At 47.1% G+C, this 21,715-nt stretch overlaps 1 protein-coding gene across 1 annotated transcript; it reads right to left on the reverse strand.

Moving 5' to 3' along the window:
- Nucleotides 1–629: 629 nt before the first annotated feature.
- On the reverse strand, nt 630–20,540 carry Lipg (lipase G, endothelial type). The gene is made up of 9 exons (XM_051163664.1): nt 20,430–20,540; nt 16,345–16,526; nt 14,584–14,763; nt 13,119–13,230; nt 5,403–5,624; nt 4,920–5,162; nt 4,211–4,331; nt 2,943–3,161; nt 630–753 (listed from the first exon to the last, which is right to left on the reverse strand). The coding sequence occupies exons 1-9, from the start codon at nt 20,521–20,523 to the stop codon at nt 645–647; spliced, it is 1,482 nt and encodes a 493-aa protein (XP_051019621.1). The 5' UTR covers nt 20,524–20,540; the 3' UTR covers nt 630–644.
- Between the last annotated feature and the right edge of the window lie 1,175 nt (nt 20,541–21,715).

The following is a 21,715-nucleotide window of genomic DNA, read 5'->3' on the forward strand; positions in this document are numbered from 1 at the left end:
CCCAGTGCTCTGCTGAAGGCAAGGGATGGGAAGTGACAGGGGTTAGAGAGGCAGTCTCCCTCATCTTCAGAAGGTGGTGTGGTTTCCATGGCATGAGACAGGCTCTCCTGAGGATGCCACTGTCACACACCATGACATGGGCCTTCCTCTACCTGAAATCATTTGGTTTCACACCAAGCAACGTGATACCACACAAGACAGCCTCTCTGCCTCACTCAACTCTACACATAATCATTTCTATACCTCAAAGTGAGGAGAACTGGGCCTACTAACAAGAGTTCATACCAGCCCAGGGTTCCAGAAAAAACTAATAAATGTGGTTATTTCTTGCTCTCCCATCCCACTGCCTACTGCAGCCTAGAGGCAGAAGAAGCTAGGAAACTAGACTTTTCCCCAGCTGTGCTCACCATAGGAAGTACCACACTATGATGAGAGGACATGGACACCAAGGCTGGAGTTTTATGTATACAGATACAGTGAGCATCTGGAGGATAAGACAGAGCAAGGGGCAAAGGGACAGTCACATTCCCTGAGGCCTAATATTTTCACTTAGGTGTCTGTGTCTCACCCTCCACCAGGTGAGTTTTGTACGTGAGGGACTTTCTATCAGTGGTCGTGGGCAAGTGGAATGCAGCGAGTGCTAGTTACCTGGTTTTGGCTTTTATTCCCCAGCCATCCCGACACTTGTGAAACCACAGCTCTTGTCCCGGGGAGATGCCAGTCTTCTTAGGGTCTTGAGCACAAAATGTCACTCTAAGAGAAAAGAAGAAACCACCGCTGTAGACAAAACTCTAGAACAGTGCTTTCTGAATCCATTGTATATGGGAAAGGGAAAGAGAAACTTCCAGCATGCTGTATCCACTCCAGAGCCCTTAGAACTGCCCATTGCTAATGCATGGCTGACCACCGCTGCTGCAGGCTCCACCGTGGCTGCTGCAGGACTGCTAGCTCCAGAGAATTCAGTGTCCTCTTCTGGGTACCTACATTCACACACACATACCTACACACACACACACACACACTTTAAAATTTTACAAATAAATATAAGACAGGTGGTGGTAGCACACGCACCTTTAATCCCAGCACTTGGGAGGCAGAGGCAGGCAGATCACTGTGAGTTCAAGGCCAATCTGGTCTACAAAGTAGGTCCAGGACAGTCAAGGCTACACAGAGAAACCCTGTCTTGAAAAACCAAAAAATAAAAATAAAAAGTAAAAAAAAAATAAAAAGTTCAGCACATGGGCAACAAAAAGTATAAGACTCAAAGGCCTGCTAATCACCATTTCACAAGAGTTTGTAGGAAGCAATAGTTTGTGGCTGTACCACACAGCCTTGATAATGTGATTACCACACCGATGACCAACACTGTGTAGGACATTTCACTCTGATGCTGAGGCAGGAAAAAGACACATTTTGGACCTTTCCTGGGGAGTTTAAGCACCTTTGAGCCTACATGTTTATAAGCATAGAAAAGACAGCTTATCTCATTCACAATCAGAAAATACAAATTAATACAATACCAGAAGACCTGCTCCCACCTCACAGAATGGCAACAGTGTCTCACTGCAGGTGAGGAAGCAAAGGAGGGAAGCTACCGCACTAGGGCCAAAGTTGGAAACAAGTCTGACCACTTTGAAGAGTTAAGCATCAATAGGCTGCATCTACGGTTATTGGCTAAATCCCATGAACAACATCTGAATGGTTACAACCAACTCATAAAACAGCGTGTCCGATTATGGAAAATCTAGGTGCATCTAAAACAGTTCTACAACAAAAGTACTAGTGGGCATAAAAACATAAAGGAAGGAAGCACATTCCTATTAGTTAATTAGTGCAAATGTTTTGTTCCATTGGTGTGAAAGAAGGGAAGATGTGGGCAGAGGAAGGGCACAGAATTGACTCCAAATGTTTCTGTGATGTTTGACTTTTGAAATCCTATATCTAAACACAATTTGGGAAATTGCTTATATCTGTTAAGTCTCAATAGTGATTTAATGAGCGTTCACTACATCTGAAATATTTCATAATGACAACTGTATTTTTGTCATCACACCTTTCAGTGCAGGCTGCACTTAAGCGTGCAGGGGAGGGGACAGTTATAATGATGAGGTCACGGGCTGAGTCCTAACAGCTCCCCACTTGAAAAGATCCCCAAGTCACAGGTTCCTAGACTAGATACTCCAAGGAAGGATCCAACGTGCCAGTTCACTCTCTCTGCTGCCAGCCTGGCCAAGGACAATAGACACAGGGAGAAATATAATAGAGACAATGTCAGAGCAAAGACTGCCTCCCCCAACCTAGAGCTGATGGTGGCCACCACAGTGGTGAAAGAAGAAAGCCTCCTCCGCTGAGGAAGGTCTCCAGGCATGCACTGGCTTTGAGCCCTCCTTGGCAGAGTTAGGGCACAGTAACAAGAATTAATATATAAAAGGTCTGGATCTCCCAGTTTGGGGTTCAAAGAAATGAGAGGCTGCCAGCTGGCACAGCATAGCGAGCTCTCTGCTAGTAGAAGTCACAACCCCAACTGCACAGAACTGACTCCAGGGCCTCTGGAGGAGACACAGCAATGATCTGAAGAGTAGGCTCTGGAAGGGTAGATCCCGTGGAAGACGTCACCTGAGGACCCAGATGCTCCAATCTTCACTTTAATGTAGCATCACACAGAGAGCCCTGTCCAGGGAAAATCCAGCAGGGGACTTGGCAAACAGAACAAGCACTGGACTCCAAGTAGCCCATGCCCGGCCCTCTTCCTGAGGGCTGCGGTCAGAACATAAGATGTACCAGTCTCAAGAAGCCCTTATCTGGGAGTAATACTGCTTGCAAAAGTAGCTGAGGTCTAGCTGGTGGCACAGAGTTCTGCGTATGACTCATATAAAGGAAAAAAATGCCGAAGAGCCTGGTGCCCTCCTCTCTCAAGGGCCAATAAGGGCAGGAACACTTACTTTCGCTGCGTTTCCCCAGACTTGACACGAATTTGTCGGATGTGCAGCTCCCGAGACGGGTTGCTGGGTTGAGACAAGTAGCTGCGAAACTCATTCCACAGGTTGTACCAGGAATGAGATATCGCCTCCCAGGCAAGTCTGATCTTCAGGAGATCGCCCAAGTCCTCCTCGGTGTAGACCAGAAAGGTGTTGGTGGCATTCAACCCAATCTTCTCCACTCTGCAAGGTGAGAGAGAAGCTCGGCTCACTTCCTTCCCCCCAGGCTCCATGGAAACTGACACATCTTCCCACCTCATGGCCTCCATGTCCCCACTTCACAGGACCCACGCAGGAAGCTGGGCTGCACCCCACACCGACAAATAACTTCACCCAAAGAGCCTGACTTCTTATCAAAACCCTTCGTGAGCAGTGCTCCGTTTGTGCCACTAACTCCTAAGAGGCAGCACCAAGGAAGAACAGGAAAGGGAAAACAGGAAGCTGCCTCCCCAAAGCAACCATACTGACCTTTCACGGTCTCACTTTTTCCCTCCCTTCTTTTCTCCCTCATCTTCCTGCCTTTTCTCTCAGTTTGTATGGACTGCCTTGCCACTTCCTGTTCACGATCGTGGATGTTCAACACTTGTCTTCCGGCAAAATGTTGAGCCCTTACAAGTATGGCTGTACTGACCGTCCTTTCTCTCGTATTCTTTATCCTTCGTTTGTTGACAAGACCTCACTGTATTGCTCAGGCTGGCCCAGAACTCGCAATTCTCCTGCCACAGCCTCCCCAGTTGCTGGAATCCCAGGCTGCACTAACACACCTGGCTCTGATATTTCATCAGAGTGCCGACATGACTTGGCAGGAGAATGCTTTGTACCTTGTAAGAACTTAACATATCTCTACAGCCCTCCATGCGCCCCTCCCACACACGATTACTACGCAAGGTCCAGAGATGATGTTCATAGAATTGCAAGGCCCTAACGCCTCGGGTGTCAGGCGTTGCCTGAGATGAACCAGCTGTTTTCTGGGCAGACAATCCATCAGTTTCTCACACAGCTGAATCATCTTGGGAACTTTCCTCTCGGAAACCCCGTGAGTCAAGGACTTGAAGGAAAACATATATCAGAAGAGAGGAAAGAGAAGACAGACATGCCAGCTGGAGCCACCTAGCTCCTCCTCAGGGCAAGCTGACCTGACTCTCCTGTACTACTTCTAGCACCTTCCTTGCAGTCTCAGACTAACTAGTTCCTCATCCTGAATCAAAGCTGCCAAGACGGATGATACTTACACTTCCAAGGGCAGGTTCTGGGAGTCTCCGTTACTGCCGTACAGGGTAACGTAGAGGGTGGGCTGGATGTCTCCCACATTCTTGTAACTGAAGATGTGGACTTTTAGCTGATAATGGTAAACTGCACGAACAACAGCACAAAGACCTGTGAGAGCCTTGCCTGCCATCCCAGGAGTCACACAGCAGACTGAGTTTTAGAAACAAACATCCTTTTGGCCCGGTCTAGCCTCAGCCTGGCTCCAGTTCTGTTCTGCCTGACGGCATAAGAAATCACAAAAGAAGTGCCCTGAACTTGGGGGGTCAGATGTCTGGGGACTTGGGACTATTTATTTTCTACTAAATCTCAAGGTCTTCCTATATAAAATGCTCTTTCACAAAATATCATAAACAGATTATAAAAGTAAAACCTACTGCTTCAATCATCTGTGTACTCTGCTTCACATGTTGAGCATGAACACGCTTTGACAAACTAAATGCAAGGTAGAATTTTAAGATATTGACGCTGATAGTATTGATGTAACGAAAGGGGTCCTTACCCTGGAGTTTTAAGAAGCCACTTTACTAGGGCATGCACAATATGATCTGATTGGCAAGAACTTGCTACAGCTAGAGAGACCACAGCTCCTGGGCTGCTATGTACCCTGTTCTGCAAGAGAGTATGAAAGAAGAAAAATACCAAGGGGTACTTCGGAGCCCGAAGATGCGTTACCTCTGAAAGGCATGCCAGCCCGGGTTTTTAAGTACATTTTGCTATTCCTCTTCTTTCTGATTTTCTTAGCATTGTAGCCAATGCTATTACAGCGGTTCTTCCGGCAGCTGAGGCAGATGCCCCTTTTGAAGCGGCTGGAGTCGGTGCACTGGAAAGCAAAGCTTGGCTTGTCCTGATTCACCAGAGAATCAACAAAGAGGTGTACAGCTCGCTCGTGCTCACATTTCATCACCTCTGTGATTGCTGAGGAAACAGAAAACATGGGATGAACGAGTTCTGGATGATTCCACCACCCAATCAGTAACCAAACATACACCTCATCAGTGACGGTTAGGTTTATCGAGGCTGGCAGTGTGTAATTCCTCACATAAGGCTCAGCGATACAAAAGACAGGTTGAGCTGGGTTGGCTGCGTTAGCAGCTCAGGGTGACTTAGAAGGTGGATAGCGCAAGTCAAGCACAGGACAGGTGAGAAGAAACTCACTTCCTAACGCAATAGAGCCCAAGATATCGTTGTATCCACAGCCTGGCTGGAAGTCGCCACCATTGGGATAGATGTCAATGTGACCCACGGGCATCCGAATTCCGATGCTCAGGCCGAAGGAGAGTGTGTAGGTGTGCAGGACATCCACAAAGTCTGCATCATCCGGGGAGAGCCGCCGGTTGATGTCCACACCTTCAAACATGGGTCCTGCGGGATCCAGACCTGCAGCAAAGAAAGCCAAAATGGCTTAACGAGAAGCTCAAGGCACGGGGTCTTGACTTAGAGTCCAAGTCTGCTGCATGAAGACACCCTTGGAGCCGAGCAGTCAAAGCCAGATGTAACCAGCCTGGAGAAAAGTAAGGAACCCATATGTGGTTGGTTGAGATGGTATCACCACAATGAAGTCCTATAATTATAGAACCAGCATTTTTGTTTTCCTGAAGCCCCAACATGTCCCGGTGCCTCAGCCAGCTCGGTGCACTAACCCTAAGGTTCACCCTGCCGTCAGCTCTGGGGAAGCGCAGGGACTGAGAACTAGAGGCCTGCTCTGCTCCTGACCTAATCCGCACCTTCCATGGCAGAACTCTATCTGCCCCAGACTGGTTGGCTACTGTTTGGACTCATTCTCCTTCCTTTACTTTAAGTCAGGCCAGGGCCCAGGCCCAAGTCCACGCCTTCAAGCATGGGTCCTGAAGGCGTGGATGAGCAGAGCAGAGCACCTCTAAAACTCAATACAGTGAGAACGAATCCTACTGCCAGGACTTCACCACATCTGCTATTTTGCAACCACAGTGAGAAAAGACTTCTTGCCTCCCCACCTTCCATGTTGAATGTGAAAGCTGCTCTACTCAGGACACTGGTTCTCCTGCTCAGATCATAGGAGGGAGCTTGTTTTAAACTTAGAGTCTACTGTGTAACTCTAACCCCCCCCCAAAAAAGACCCCCCAAAACCATCAAACACTGAAAGGACATCCAAGCAAGTAGTTGTCTGCACACAGATGCATCAAGAGAGCAGGTGAGAAAGTGCTCAAGGATACACAAGGGTACACAGGGAGAGACTTACCACTGCCTTTTCATTCTGAACTATACAAATATAACAACATTGTTTGAAAGAAAGAAAGATTCTCTTATGAATATTTATGCAAAAGTACTCAATATAAAATACTTGTAAAATGAATATAAGAACATATCAAAAATAGCATTCACCATGACCAGGTAAGATTCATTCCAGGCATGAGGGATGGTTTAATATACAGAAATCCATCAATTTAATCCACCATATAAACAAACTGAAAATAAAAAACCACATGATCATCTCCTTAGATGCAGAGAGAGCATTTGATAAAATCCAACACCCATTCATGTTTAAAGTTTTGAAGAGATCAGGAATACAAGGCACATACCTCAACATAATAAAGGCTATATACAGCAAGCCAATAGCTAAAATCAAATTAAATGGTGAGATACTTAAGGAAATTCCTCTAAAATCGGGAACAAGGCAAGGCTGCCCACTCTCTCCATATCTCTTCAATGTAGTACTCGAAGTTCTAGCCAGAGAATTAGACAACAAAAGGAGATCAAAGGTATCCAATGGGAAAGGAGGAAGTCAAATTATCCCTATTTGCAGATGATATGATGTACATAAGTGACCCCCAAAATTCCACCAGAGAACTACTACAGCTGATAAACACCTACAGCAAATTGGCTGGATACAAATTTAACTCAAAAAAGTCAGTAGCCTTCCTATATACAAATGACAATCATGCAGAGGAAGAAATTAGGAAAACTACACCTTCACGTTAGCCACAAGCAATATAAAGTATTTAGGAGTTACTCTAACCAAGCAAGTGAAGGACTTGTTTGAAAAAATTTTCAAAACTCTGAAGAAAGAGATTGAAGATGACATGAGAAGATGGAATGATCTTCCTTGCTGGTGGATTGGGAGAATTAACATAGTAAAAATGGCCATCTTACCAAAAGCAATTTATAGATTCAATGCAATCCCTATCAAAATACCTACACAATTTTTTTGAAGACATTGGAAGTTCAATTCTCAACTTCGTATGAAAAAAGAAATGAACCAGAATAGCTAAAACAATCTTGTACAATAGAAGATCCTCTGGAGGAATCTCCATACCTGATCTCAAGCTGGACTATAAAGCAACAGTAATTAAAACAGCATGGTACTGGCACAGCAACAGGCTGGTTGATCAGTGGAATTGAGTCGAAGACCCAGATATGAATCCACACACATATGTTCACTTGATTTTTGACAAAGAAGCCAAATCTATTCAATGGAAAAATGATAGCATCTTCAACAAATGGTGCTGGTCTAACTGGATAGCTACGTGTAAAAAATGCAATTGGACCCATATTTGTTACCATGCACAAAACTCAAATCCAAGTGGATCAAAGACCTCCACATAAAACCAGAGACACTAAGTCAGAAGAAAAAGTGGGGAAGAACCTGGAACACATTGGCACAGGAGACAACTTCCTGAACAGAACACCAACAGCCCAGGCCTTAAGATCAACAATTAACAAATGGGACCTCATGAGGCTGAGAAGCTTCTGTAAGACAGCAGACACTGTCAACAGAACAAAGCGACAGCCTACAGACTGGGAAAACATCTTCACCAACCCTACATCTGACAAAGGGCTAATATCCAAAATATATAAAGAACTCAAGAAAGTAAACACCACCAAACCAAATAACCCAATTGAGAAATGGGGCTCAGAACTAAACAGAGAATTCTCAACAGAGAAATATCGAATGGCTGAGAAACACTTAAAGAAATGCTCAGCCTCCATAGTCATCAGGGAAATGCAAATCAAAACAACTCTGAGATTCCATCTTACACCCATCAGAATGGCTAAGATCAAAAATTCAAGTGACACCACATGCTGGCGATGATGTGGAGAGAGAGGAACACTCCTTCATTGCTGGTGGGAATGCAAACTAGTACAGCCACTTTGGAAATCTATCTGGCACTATTTCAGAAAACTGAGAATAGGGCTTCCTCAAGACCCAGCTATTCCACTCCTTGGAATATACTCAGAAGATGCTCCAGCACACAACAAGAAAATTTGCTCAACCATGTTCATAGCAGCCTTATTCATAATAGCCAGAACATGGAAACAGCCTAAGTGTCCATCAGTAGAAGAATGGATAAAGAAACTGTGGTACATTTATACTATGGAATACTACTCAGCTATTAAAAACAAGGAATGCTCAAAATTTGTGGACAAATGGATTGAACTCATAATGAGTGAGTTCACCCAGAAGCAGAAAGACTCAAATGGTGTATACTCACTTATATCTGGACACTAGCCCAAGGGATATGTCCCATAAAAGTCTTAACTTACCAGGAAAGTGGGACAGAGGGAAGGACATCCTATTGGGACTCTAGGTGAGAGAAGCATGGGAGAATGGAGAGATAGAAGGATCCAAAAGGTCCTAGAAACCTACAAGAAGAACATTATGATAGGCAGATCTGGGCCCAGGGGTCCTGCTCAAACTATGGCACCAGGCAAGGACAATACATGCAGTAAACTTTGAACCCCTACGCAGATCTAGCCAATGGACAGGACATTCTCCACAGTTGAGCAGAGAGTGGGGACTGACTTTCACACAAACTCTAGTGCCCTATATTTGACTATGTCCCCTGGATGGGGAGGCCTGGTGGCACTCAGAGGAAGGGTATCAGGCTACCAAGAAGAGACTTGATTCCCTATGAGAATATACAGGGGGAGGAGGTCCCCCTCAGTCACAGTCATAGGAGAGGGAAGTAGGAGGAAAATGGGAAGGAAGGAGGAATGGGAGGATATAAGGGATGGGATAACAATTAAGATGTAATAGGAATAAATTAATAAAATGTGTTATATAAATAAATAAATAAATGAAAGAAAGAAAGAATGAGCAGACCCTCAAAGCATAAATGCAGATTTCTGAGTCCCCAGCCCCCAGACAGCCCAATGGGCAGGGCTGGCATACAACACAAGCATGCAGATCGGTTCTCCCGGTGATCCCAAAGTCGGTGGCTTGTGGACAAGGACACTGAGAATTTTTTTCTCCATTTGTCAGGATCATATGTGAATTGGAACCTCAGGCCTCAATTTATACAGCTCATGTTAAAACTTAAGAGATTAAGAACTTGTCTGTATTTTTTTATTATCAAGCTGCAATTATACAAACTGGTTTTGTCCAATCCAGGAAGGCTCCCTGCTCTACAGATGCACACAAAATATATGTGGAAAGAGTTAATGAATAATATGTTTGGGTCCTATTTTGTCCTGAACAACGTTGGGCCCTGGGAGTTCTTTTGTCCTCGAGAAACATGTGGCTGATTTCAGAAGACATTTTCATTTATGGCACTTGTGGGTTAGGAGAACTGACAGCATGTACTGAGGACAGGCCAGAGATACAGCTAAACATCCTAAAAGGTGCCACATGCCCCCCCCCTCCACACACACACCAAATCTCTATGGGCCACACACAACAGCACTTCCCAGGCTAAGAGACCCTAGTCTTAGACACCAAGGTCTGGAGGTGATATGGCCAAGAAGAATGTCATTTTGGTTTGTTTTGTTTATTTTGCTTTGTTTTTTTTTTTACACAAGGGCCTGGGGGGAGCTGGCAGATGCTAATCCATGTCATATGCTGCAGTCCTCATATCCTGAAAGCTCTCTGAGGAGCAGGGGCCTGGCCTGTGTCCAGTTGCATGTCCCACACTCTTGTGGAACTTGTTACATAAGCCACACTGGCCTTGAACTCTTAGCACTCTGCCAACTTCTGCTGGGATTGAAACTAGTGTCACAATGCCCACCACACCCATGTCTTAAGAGGAGGCACTGGGTAACAGGAGCCTGTTCTCCAGACTCAGCGCAAAGCACGAGGATGCACGTGAGAACATAGCTTCAGAGCAAAGGCAGAGTTAATTTCCAGGGTGAGCAAACTACGGCTCATTGCTCATGGGAATGTGTGGATGCTAAAGCCAGAAAGTTACAGACGTCTGGATGCTTTTATGGGTGGCCACGGCAGAAAGGGATCCCAGGTTACTTAGGGCTCAACCCCAGCCCAGGCCCAAAAGAAAGATGGCACAAAAGTGTGTCCTTCCAGAATGTCCCACAATGACCTATTTCATAGGCTGCAAGGGCCACCGTAGGACACAGAAGCTTCTCCTTGCCTCTCACCATGTGCACCAAAGAGGAAAAGAAAGAAGAAGAGGAGGAACACTATGCTTTGCAACCAATACAAGAGAGGGGCTCTTTGCTTGGTGCAAACAAAGGTCCCCACCAGACGGGCAGCTCCATGGAAACGAAGCTGTGCTGGAGGAATGCGGACAGCAGAGGGGCCTCACAGGCCAGCGTGGGGCCTTCACCTACCCACACTGAGCCAGCCCCCTACTCGGACTGTGTGACACACACCCCTGGCCCACAAGCTAAGGAGGAAAACGGCATATCTATTTTGTTTTTAATTATATAGTTTATCTAGACTTCTAGATAGTAGCTAAGGGCAGGCCCTGCAACCTAGCATCCTGAAGTGAATCCCGATGTGCTACTTCTAGTGTGCAAGATACTGGGCTCACTGTTTAACCATCTGGTCCTCCTTCCCCATCTGTGAAAGCTGCAGGGTTACTACGTGGCTCAGAGAGAGCATGGAGGAAGTGCCACGTGCTTGAGGACTGAACGGTAAATAGCATCTACCCTATAGCCTGCACAGGACGCATGCCTCACTCGTATTCCTAGAAGAATCCACCTGCTTGCTTACTGCTCATTCAGTTAGGGCTGCGTGACCCCCAGACTCTGAAGCTGTGGTCTCCATCCTCTTATCACTCAGGCCTACATGAGAAGAGAAGAGACAGCCTACCCAGCCCCCACCAGACACCTACACCAGTGTGTGGCAAGAGACTGGACAGAGGCCAGACCACTGTTCCACAGAGAGGATGGAGGGAAGGGCCTGCTCTTGGGACAGGAGGGCTGCTGCATGTGGCAGTGATTAGCATTCTGCCAGCTCCCTAGCTGGCCACAGACAAGAAGCCCTCTTTTCAGCAGCTTCCACTCAAACAAGCCAAAAGAACTGGAAAGCTCTCCTGCTAACCCTACCTCATTGCAGACTAGAAGAAACAGGGAAAAAAACAAAATCTTTTCATTTGTCCTTGTTACCAAGGACATATTGGGACTTGACCCTGGTAGGGACCACATGAGTGCTGCAGTCTGCACGCCAGCTCCAGAATACTAGAGAGTGGCCATAAAGTCACAGCCTCCTTTGGGCAGCTTGAGCCCCAGTGCAAGTCAGAAGAAGGGCTCTCAAGCCACGCTGGATGGAATCACTGGCTCTAAAGAGTTGTATGCATATGTCTGTGTGTGCACTGATTAAACTATGTGTGTACACCTAATAGACTCTGTGTATGTGCCTATTAGACTCTGTGTGCACACTTTTAGACTCTGTGTGCGCACCCTTTAGACTCCGTGTGCATACCTATTAGACTCTGTATGTGCACCTATTAGACTCTGTGTGCATACCTATTAGGTTCTGTGTGCATACTTATTAGACTCTATGTGAGCAACTATTAGACTCTGTGTGTGCACCTATTAGATTCCTTTCAACTAGAGTCCTGTTTTTTAAAATGAAAGCACTACAGGGAAAGACAGTAGCTAGTCTACATTTTCTCCTAAGTACCCTCTGACTGTGGCCTAAATGGATCCTCTCCACAAAATTCATACACAGAAAAAGTAATCCCAAATCCAAATGTGAACGGTATTTGGAGGTGAGATGTTGAGAGCCAATTAGTAATCAAGGTGAGGTTCCCAGCATGATTCTGGTGGTTTTATAAGAGAAAGAATGACCTAAACTTGTCCTGGCTTATCACATAATACCCTCCACCACGTTATCATGCAGCAAAAAGATGCCAGGCAGAAAAAACAAAAACAAAACAACCTCCTATGCATTGTAATTTCTCCAGTCTGTGCCATTTGGGTTTAGAAACAGAAAGCAATCTAAGACATCATCATGAGCTGGGAGTGGTGGCGCACACCTTTAGTTCCAGCACTCGGGAGGCAGAGGCAGGCGGATTGCTGTGAGTTCAAGGCCAGCATGGTCTACAAAGTGAGTCCAGGACAGCCAAGTCTACACAGAGAAACCCTGTCTCATTTAAAAAAAAAAAAAAAAGCCATTATCCTTAGTATATTAGGGATGGGTGGAGCTCCGGATGAATGCCTGGAGAAGAATGCAACCTTAACATTGGAAAGAGCTCATTGGTTGATGAAATAGAAGCCAGGGGCCAGATTCACTCTAGACTCTACCCCCAGCTTCTTTCTCAACTATCTGGAATCTCAAGGGAGGAACCCAGAAGTGAACACTCAGAGCCTGGAAGTCAAGGCACGGCCCTTTTGGTCTCTGCTCTTTACCACTGTTTGCCCTTGAGCATGCTGTCTTACCCTGGCCTGTTTCCTCACCTCTTAGGCTAGACCAGTGGTGTCCAAGCTGTGTTCCCTATTGCTCCGTGACCTCAGATTTACCCAGCATGAATTTCTTCCAGAAAGGAGGAAGCCTGACAGGTACAACTAACACAACTCATGCACTCATATGAAAGCACACAAGTAACACAACTCACATACACACATGGAAGGGTACAGCTAACACAATTCATGCTCGCATATGAAAGCACAGTGCCAACAGAACTCATATACATATATGGCGGAAGCAGGTCTTACCAGTGATTCTGCCCACTGTGCCTTTCACAAAGTTGCCAGCATATCCAGCCACGTGCGCTCCAAGACTGTAGCCAATCAAGTGAACATTCCCAAGAGAAAAATCCTCCTTCTCCTGCAGAAAGTCATCAAAGAGTGTGAGCTAAAGAGGGCAGTCCTAGCCGGGCTAGGTGGTGAGGCACACCTGTAAACCCAGCACTCAGAGAGACAGAGGCAGATGGATCTCTGTGAGTTTGAGGCCAGCCTAGTTTACAAGGCGAACCCAGGACAGCCAAGGCTACACAGAGAAACCTTGTCCCCCGCCCCCCCCCCAAAAAAAAAAGTGTAGTCCTGAGCCTCTGGAGCTACTAACAATTCAGTAAGTCCATCGTGATGGAAGAAAGGTCACAGGGGTCACAGGCATAAGACTCCCTGCCGCATTACCAGTGTTGCTGGCGTGCAATACAAATGGTCCACCAGGGACAGAGAGTTCTGAAGGACCTAGTGTGGAACTTGAAATACCAAGGGGGTGGGGTGGAAGATGTGACTTCAGGCAGCATGCCTGAGCTTTTCTCTGCAAGCTCTCCTCCAAGGCTTCCTTTCTTTGAGGGCAGAGCTTAGAGGACACAGATGCATCCGTATAGATACCACACCCACTGCAGACTAAAAAGCCAGTCATGACCTGTGACCTATCTGAACTCTTTGACCTCCACTCTACCTCCAAGAGCTTCTGACTCCTCACCTTAAGCTGCCTGGGCTCCCACAGTTGGAACAGTGACCCCTTACAGAGTCCTCAGCTGGTTCAGGGTTGGGGGTGGGGGTGGGGGAAATAAGGTAGGCTTTGTCCAGTGGCTCAGGAAACTCTCTAAAGCACCTCAGAGCAAAGAAATACTGCTCGCCAGGACTCATAAGATTCCTGGGTGAAAGAAAAGTCAGGCAGGAAATGCTCAACCCTTAGAGTCACTTTGCCATCAGACCCCTCTGCCCCTTCTGCCTGGTAGGTCTTCCAGTCTCAGGCAAATGGTTAACTTATAAAAAGTAAATCAAGATCTGTTTCGCACACACTACTTCAAACAGCACAGTGGCTGATCTATTTGAAGTGGCCTTCTTGCTTTCCATGGCATGGCTGCCCTCCAAAGGCAAGAGCACCCAGCCATGGCTCCTTCAGACTGAAACTCAGCCTTGGCTCCTGGGTCATTCTCAACAACCCTAAGGGCACTGGCTTCTAAGATCAGGAACTAATCTCCCACAAGACAAACTGTTCTTCTATAGCAAATAAAGTAGCAGAAGACTAGAGAGATCTGTCAGGAGTTAAAAGGCTCGGAAGTAGGCTTAGAAGCGGCTCGTGCAGTGAGTGCTTTAGTTTGGCAAATTGTAATGCTGGAGATTTTGATCATCCTCTCACTCCCCAGGAACAGCTCTGCATTTCCTAAGAAAACGTGGGATTAAGGCGCTGCTTGTGAGAGATGCTCCCTTTCATGCCGCTTACCTGCAACCAGTCAAGCATTCCAGCTACTCTCTGCCCCACCACTCTGGTGTTATTGACTGCATCTGTGTATAGCTGGTGAGCCAGGGGCAGCCAGTCAACCACCACTACGTTAGCGTCTTCCTCTCTTGTCTGCAGGGCTGATACAAGTTTATACATCCAGCTTTCAAACATACCACTCATCTGCAGAGAAAACAGAAAGATTATTTTTCTTTCAGCTCTCCTTCTGGGCTTCCAAAGTCCCCTGATCCTCTCCTCATCTGGCTGAAGCTCCACATTGGCTGCCAAAGAAATGCAGACTGGAACATGCACAAGTCAGCCAGGCAAAGGCAAAAAGGCTCTATGCTTTCTTTCCCCCCCGCTGCTCTGCATGTCTCAAGTGTCCCATCAAATTATTCACAGCTGATATGCCATGCTACGTTGCTGTACTCTCCATTACGTGGATATTGATGGTGATAACGACACGAGGTAAGTCTGAATCTCTGTCACATTCAGGCAAATGGCCTGGTCCATCCTTCACGGAGCTGGAGAAGGTTGCCTTGGAGAATTAGCTCCTCCCTTAGAGATGCAGAGAGGACTGTCACTTCCGCAAACACCAAGTTAACAAATGATTCCTTCCCACAACCCATCCCTGCCACCCTCCTGACCTCAGAGGAAGAAAAATCCACCCCTAGAATCCCAAATTAGAACTCAGAACACATTTTCCCACAGAAACACTGTACATGGTGACTAGAAGCAGTTGTAAACCTATCCACACGTACATTATCAAATAAATAGATTTTTTTTCTGTGCTTAGCCTGGGAACCCAAACACTATTTACAACTTGCTTCTATGGGAAACTACCATCCCAAGTTCCAAACACATTACAAAAGAACTTTCTGGAATGTTCCCCATTTGTAAGCTGCAGGCAGTTAGTATTTGCATTTTGACAGGAGAAATTCAAATGTGAGGTTCCACTTGTGCCCCGCAGGATAAGGACATACAGAGAGGCCCCCAGTCATCCCTTCATTTACTTTAGGAAAGTAGGCTCCTACCCTCCCAGCTCCCAGGCCTGACCCCAACTCTTGATGAGGGATCTAAAGACGCAGCAAGAATGTAACAGATATGAATTTCTCATCATTAAGAGGAAGTGCGCCCCCTCCCAATTAGTCCAGGCAGAGACCCTCTCACTTAATAGTGCCATTTTCCTACAGACGGTCATTATATGAATGAACAAATCCCTTGCTGGCCAAGAGTTCCTGACGCTGAGTGGTAAAGCCCTTTTTTGTTGAAGTTTGTCATGGGCCTTTCAATGGAAATTGCTCAGCTAGGGCACATAAAGAGCCCCAGTGCCATCTCTGTGCAAACAGGAGGGCACTGTGCCAATAGAAGCCAGCCAGCCAGGCCAGCTGGCCCCACAGATTCCCTGAGCCAGTTAAGTTGCTTCAGTTCAGGATGGGCCCCCTCCAGGCAGTGGTTGGCCAAGGTAATTAAGTATAATTAGAACTTCTTCTGAGCTAAAGGAGTTGGGCTGCTGGCCTCAGGAGAACCACTTTCTGAAAGCCCATTGCATGCCAGCACTAAATGCCACCCTGCTGAGTCCAGATCGCCCCCTCTGTGAAGCCCCCATTACATTCTCCACAGCTGTCTGAAATACAAGCAGCCCACAAGGAAATGGTGGGGGGAGAGGGTTTGGAATCTGGAAGCTTTGCTATTCTTTTTAATTGACCAAAACAAAAGAAATCAAATCTTATATAAAGCTGCACAGTCCCCTCCTGGGCTCACCGTCCATCCATGAATGATGAAAAAGGTTTTGGCTGTCATGTTGAAGCCACAGTCTTCCAAGAGTTGGTTGTCACCAAGGGAGAGATTACACCCTTCGTGCTCTGGGTCCTTAGAAGTGCGGATGTTAAAAGCCACCGAGGGTTTGACAGCAGCCAGCACTCCAGAGGGTTTATGATGTTCATCTGGGAGAAAGGAAAGGGTAATTACTTCTGGTGACTCGGGTTGTAAGTTCTACTTCAGTCTTGAACAAACAACTTGTCATTTGCGCTTTAGTTTTAACACCTACTGAGTGTTTCCTCTCTACCTTCTAAAGGAGTCTGAATCTACTTTAAATGCAACATCTCAGGTATCCTCAGTATTAATTAGTCATTTGAACTAAATCCTGCGGCTCAGAAACAGAGCTGTCTGTCTTACTTTTCTTTATTTTTTCCTTCCAAACTGATTTTCCCTTCCTTCTCCCCACCACCCCTCAAGTCCCTTCCTTTAGAGTGTCAGTTCTCTTTTCCTAGAATGCTGAAGACCACTTGAGTCGAGAATTTTAAATTTTTCATATTTTTTTAAAATATTTTTTTATTTAATTTTAATTTATGTGCATTGGTGGAGTTACAGACAATTGTGAGTTGCCATGTGGGTGCTGGGAGTTGAACCCGGGTCCTTTCGAAGAACAGGCAGTGCTCTTAACCACTGAGCCATCTCTCCAGCCCCAAATTTTTCATATTTTAAAAAATTTTAAGCCGGGCATAGTGGCGCACACCTTTAATTCCAGCACTCAGGAAGCAGAGGCAGGCTGTGAGTTTGAGGCCAGCATGGTCTACAAAGTGAGTCCAGGACAGCCAAGGCTACACAGAGAAACCTTGTCTTGGAAAAACAAAACAAAACAAAATCTTTATGGCCAGGCCCAACGGTGTGTGCCTGTAACACTAGCACTCTGGAGACAGAAATAGGGAAACAGGTGGAAACAAGATGACTGTGAATTCTAGAAAGTCCGAGTTCATTCTCACATATTCTCTCTCTCTCTCTCTCTCTCTCTCTCTCTCTCTCTCTCTCTCTCTCTCTCTCTCTCTCTCTCTCTCCCCATCTCTCCCTCTCTCACCTAGCAGCTCACACCTATCATTCTCAGCACTTGGGAGGCCAAAGCAAGAGGATTACTAAAGTTTGAGACTAGCATTAGCAACATAGTGAAATCCAGCCGGCCTTGGCTTTATAGCAAGACTGGGGGAGGGGGAGAAGGTGACAAGGAGAGTGATAGTGACATCAAGAGGGAGAAAGCAAGCATTGTGAAACCTACCACCTGTGACATAACAGCCCCAGTAGAGTCTGCGGTATCTTCCATGGATCAATGTACTAATATTTTTCTGCAGAGAAACATAGGACAACTCACACACTCTAGAGCACACACACACACACATTACAAATAACTTTCTATTAGTATTTGCTGCCAGATGAGTTGAGGGCATGTAAGGTCAGGCTCCTGTTGTACAAGTTCCTAGCAAATTTCCAAGTTTTCAGAAGGTTGGGATTTTGCAATCGGAGGTAAAGGGTATTGCCCCACTGTACAAACGGCTTTCCCTGGCACTCCCACTTTGACCCAACACTTACTTCAGAGACCGTACATTCTCAGGGCTCTGTACAGTGGCAACAGGCACCAGTTTGTTACTAGCTGAAGCCATGGGGAAATCCCTCCGAGCAGCAGAGCTGCCCCTTCCAGCTCTCTGTTATACACAGTGTAGTCCTTTCCTGCTCTCAGAATGTGGCACTGATGACCACCATGGCCATGTGACACTGTCACTTAAGACGGTCACTAGTTGACCTCCATTGTAACTCATTCAACCATCCTAGTAAGCCTCTCTTGAAAATGCATTAGGAAAGTAGAGTACTTTCTTCTGTTACCCAGAAGACCCAGGGAGATACCAAAAGAGCATCCTGGAGCCTAAGTTACCCAAGAGTCAGGAAACAGAAGGGTAAGCCAGGCCTGGTTGCACAAGACTGTAATCCCAGCTACTAAGAAGGCTGCAGGCAGGAAGATAGCAGATTGGAGACCTGCCTGAGGTACAGAATGCACTGAAGGCAAATCTGAGCATCTTAGCTAGCCCTCATTTCTGATTTTTAAGTAGTAATAATAACAATAACAACAACAATGATAAGCAGCAGTAATTGTAAACGGCTAAGGATATAGCTCTGTATTTGGTACTCGCTTAAGGCCATAGATTTATTCACTAGTTCTGAAGAGATACACAAGGGAGCTAGGGAGTAACTCAGTCGGTTGAGTGGCTGCCTAGCATGCACAAAACACCAAATTTGATCCCAGCACCACATAAGCCAGGTGTGGTGGCACATGCTTGTTCAAGGTCACCCTCAGCTGCATAGTGAGTCTGAGGCCTGTCAGGGCTACAAGAGGCACTACTCCCCCACCCCCCACCCCTACTGAACCAAAAGGAGGAAGAGGAGAGCATGGTGGTGAAAGGGGCCAAGGAGGCACAAGGGGCTGGGGACATATGCCAGATGTAACAGGGGTAAAATCTGGAAAGCACAGCCAAAGACACATGACCAGAGCACATAGCTGTCATGAAATTAAAGCCCCAACTGGCAGAAATGTGAGCTACAGACATGACTAGTTCAGTTCTCCAACATGGACAGCCATTCTCACAGAGAACAGATGGGGTGGCTTAGATGAAAAGGGAGCTGTCAGAAAAGAGAGAGAGAGAGAGAGAGAGAGAGAGAGAGAGAGAAGAGGCTAAACCAACCCACAGGACTACCCTGGCATCTGGCTTGCTCTGACCCCTCCACAACCTGGCTTGCTTCCTACTTCTTAAGGACCAGGTCACTTTGGCTTCTGGCCCTTTGCGACTGTCCTTCTCTCTGCTCCTTCCAGACGGGTCAAATACTGCATAAAGTTCTCCCTGACCACACAGTGAAAGGGACCGCCCACCCTCAGCTCCACTTTCCTGCCTCACTCTGAGCACCACTTACATACACACTTGTATTAGGTCCCACCGCTGAGACTAGGTTCCACAAGGGCAGGGACTGCCATCTACTCTGCTCTTTGCTATCTTCCCCCACCATCACACTACTTGGATACTGGAATGAATGAATAGTTTTCAAATGAACGGCACCACCCCTTACATACTCAGAACCACAGAACACAGAAACTTGAAGGAACTTTCGCATTCTTCAGGGAAGGAACCAGAGGCGCTATCTATCCCAGGTCACCCTTCTAGCTAGCACTCAAGTTGGAAACAACCTAGGAGAAGGTAGATTTTTCCCCATTCCTTCCAACATAAGCTCCCAAGTGCCCACAGACTAACGTGGACTCCTAGCTCCTGGAGCGGTCTCTGCAGAATAAAAGACAGTAATGACAGGCCGTGGTTTAGGTGCTCTGGGGCTCTCCACTGCTTAACCAGCTCCTGGCGGCTCTGGATGACCCAGCCCTCACTCCAGCAGGGCAGGTTGCCTCCAGTGAGAGAGTGACATACAGGACCAAAGAACGGGGATAGCAAGATGCTAGAAGGAGAACGGGGAAGGGAGAGAGGAGTGAAGATTATTTGGGGGGCGGGGGAGAAGTTACAGACCAGGTGTTCCCTACCAGCGGTTATCAGTCTAAAGCCTGCCACCACCTTAACTTCCAAAATACCTTAACTTTCAAAACCCCTAATGTAAAGGGGGTAGGGGGAAAGGGGGGCAGGGGGGTTGGGGGCTAGAGATACCGGAAGTTAGAGCTCTTGCTAAGAATCTCCTGGAATCACTAACCTCCAAAGATAAGGCAAGGTTAAAACATGATATAATTTAAGAGCCGCTGGAAGGCAGCTCAGCTACCAGGGCAGCGCTGATTAAAAGAAGGACGAGGCGGCAAAAGAGCGTACTCCAGCCCACGCACTCTGCTGGCCCGCAGCCTCCGGGATGGCTTGCTAGCGGATGCTCTCATCCGAAGCGCCGAGGCAGTGGCCTCCGACACAGAGGAAAACACAGACCCGACAGTGGGGAAGGATTTCACTGGGACGTGAAAGCACTGAAGAACAGTTGGCAGGACAGTGAGGACGCAGCGCATTAAAGTGGGAAGAAGAGTAATAAAAACGAAGGCACATTACCTCGCAGCGATCTCTGGGGAGGTAAGGTTGTGAGACTTCCCGCCGAGAAGCAACAATAGACTGTCCAGAAGCTGAGAAGAGCACGGCTTTGCATCCTTCCCTGACACGCCCCCCCAAACAGGATTTTTTCTTTGGAGGGGTTTGTTTGTTTTTAAGCTACTAAACCTCCCAAGCCTAGAAGTGAGCAGGCTAGTGTTGGCCAGAAGGTAATGAGCTGGACAGCTGGTGGAGGTGGAAACAGGAAAGTTGGTAGCGCTGTGCGCGGCGACGGAGAAAGGAGCGTACGGAAGGGCTCGCTGCCCAGCCGGACCTGTCCTCGCCTAGTACCTCTGCGAACCCGAGGCTCGCCGCTGTCACACTGCGAGCTCCACAAGAGGTACTTTTTAAAAGTATTCGAGTCATCTGACCCATCGCCAGATGGTTATTTGCATAATTTATTCCTGTCTCGGGATTCTGATTGGTCACACCTTCACTGACGCCCAAATCCAGAACTCCCCAAAGTTTGAATGGAAGTGCCACACACCCACCACGTGGACGCCTCAAGGGATAAACTAGGTTTACCCCGGGCCCGCTTCACCGGCTGCTGCGACTCCAGCCTCTCCTTCTACCCCTCCTATTCCTGGACACCGCGCCCCCCCCCCGATCTTCCACTCATTCCCACCCCCCACCCCCGCGTATCCCGCAAAGGGATGTTTCTCCGAAACGAAGTTCCCACTAAAGAAGCGATCCCCGTAGACAGGAGGTCATCCTCTCCAAGGTTGGGGGAGCAGCCAGCCAGCGTTTAGGATGGTCTCTCCGCACCCAGAGCTGAGGGTCGGAATAGGCGAAAGCCACCTGGACGTTCGTTTCTTCTTTTTCTTCTCCTAGAGCTTTGTAAGTGCAAGCGGAGTGAAGACAGAGCCGGGAGCCCTGGGCTGGGCCTGCCTTTTAGGGTTACACGAACCCCACCTCAAAGACTTCCTTTCATTACTAGCTGCTCACTCAGGACAAGCCACCCAATTTCTGCAGGGCCATTCCCTCACCCGCTCGCAGCGTAAGAGGTACGAGTTCCTAAGGCTTAGGGATCGTGGGGGAAATAGCTCGTTCGCGTAGGAAAGTGCTTAACGAGGGTAGGCGCTCTACTGTTGCTGGAGAGTAGGAATGGAGCGCCACAAGCCACCCTTCCCCAAAAGAAAGGTGAGTCCCGAGAGAGTCTAAGACATGTGGCCACACGCCCAACTTCCCGCTCAGTGAAATTAAGCACTCTCCTCTCTTTTTTTTTTTTTTTTTTTTTTTTTTTTCCCTTC

This window comes from Acomys russatus, chromosome 20, assembly GCF_903995435.1.
Source record: "Acomys russatus chromosome 20, mAcoRus1.1, whole genome shotgun sequence".
Classification (NCBI taxonomy): Eukaryota; Metazoa; Chordata; class Mammalia; order Rodentia; family Muridae; genus Acomys; species Acomys russatus.

Excerpts from the sequence above, each read along its gene's own strand:
- Lipg (XM_051163664.1), bottom strand. The coding sequence starts at position 20,523 with ATGCAAAGCCGTGCTCTTCTCAGCTTCTGGACAGTCTATTGTTGCTTC. Across the intron at positions 5,625-13,118 it reads CACAGTGGGCAGAATCACTG|GTCTGGATCCCGCAGGACCC; the intron begins GTAAGACCTGCT and ends TCTTTGCTGCAG. Across the intron at positions 754-2,942 it reads TCTGGGGAAACGCAGCGAAA|AGTGACATTTTGTGCTCAAG; the intron begins GTAAGTGTTCCT and ends CTTTTCTCTTAG.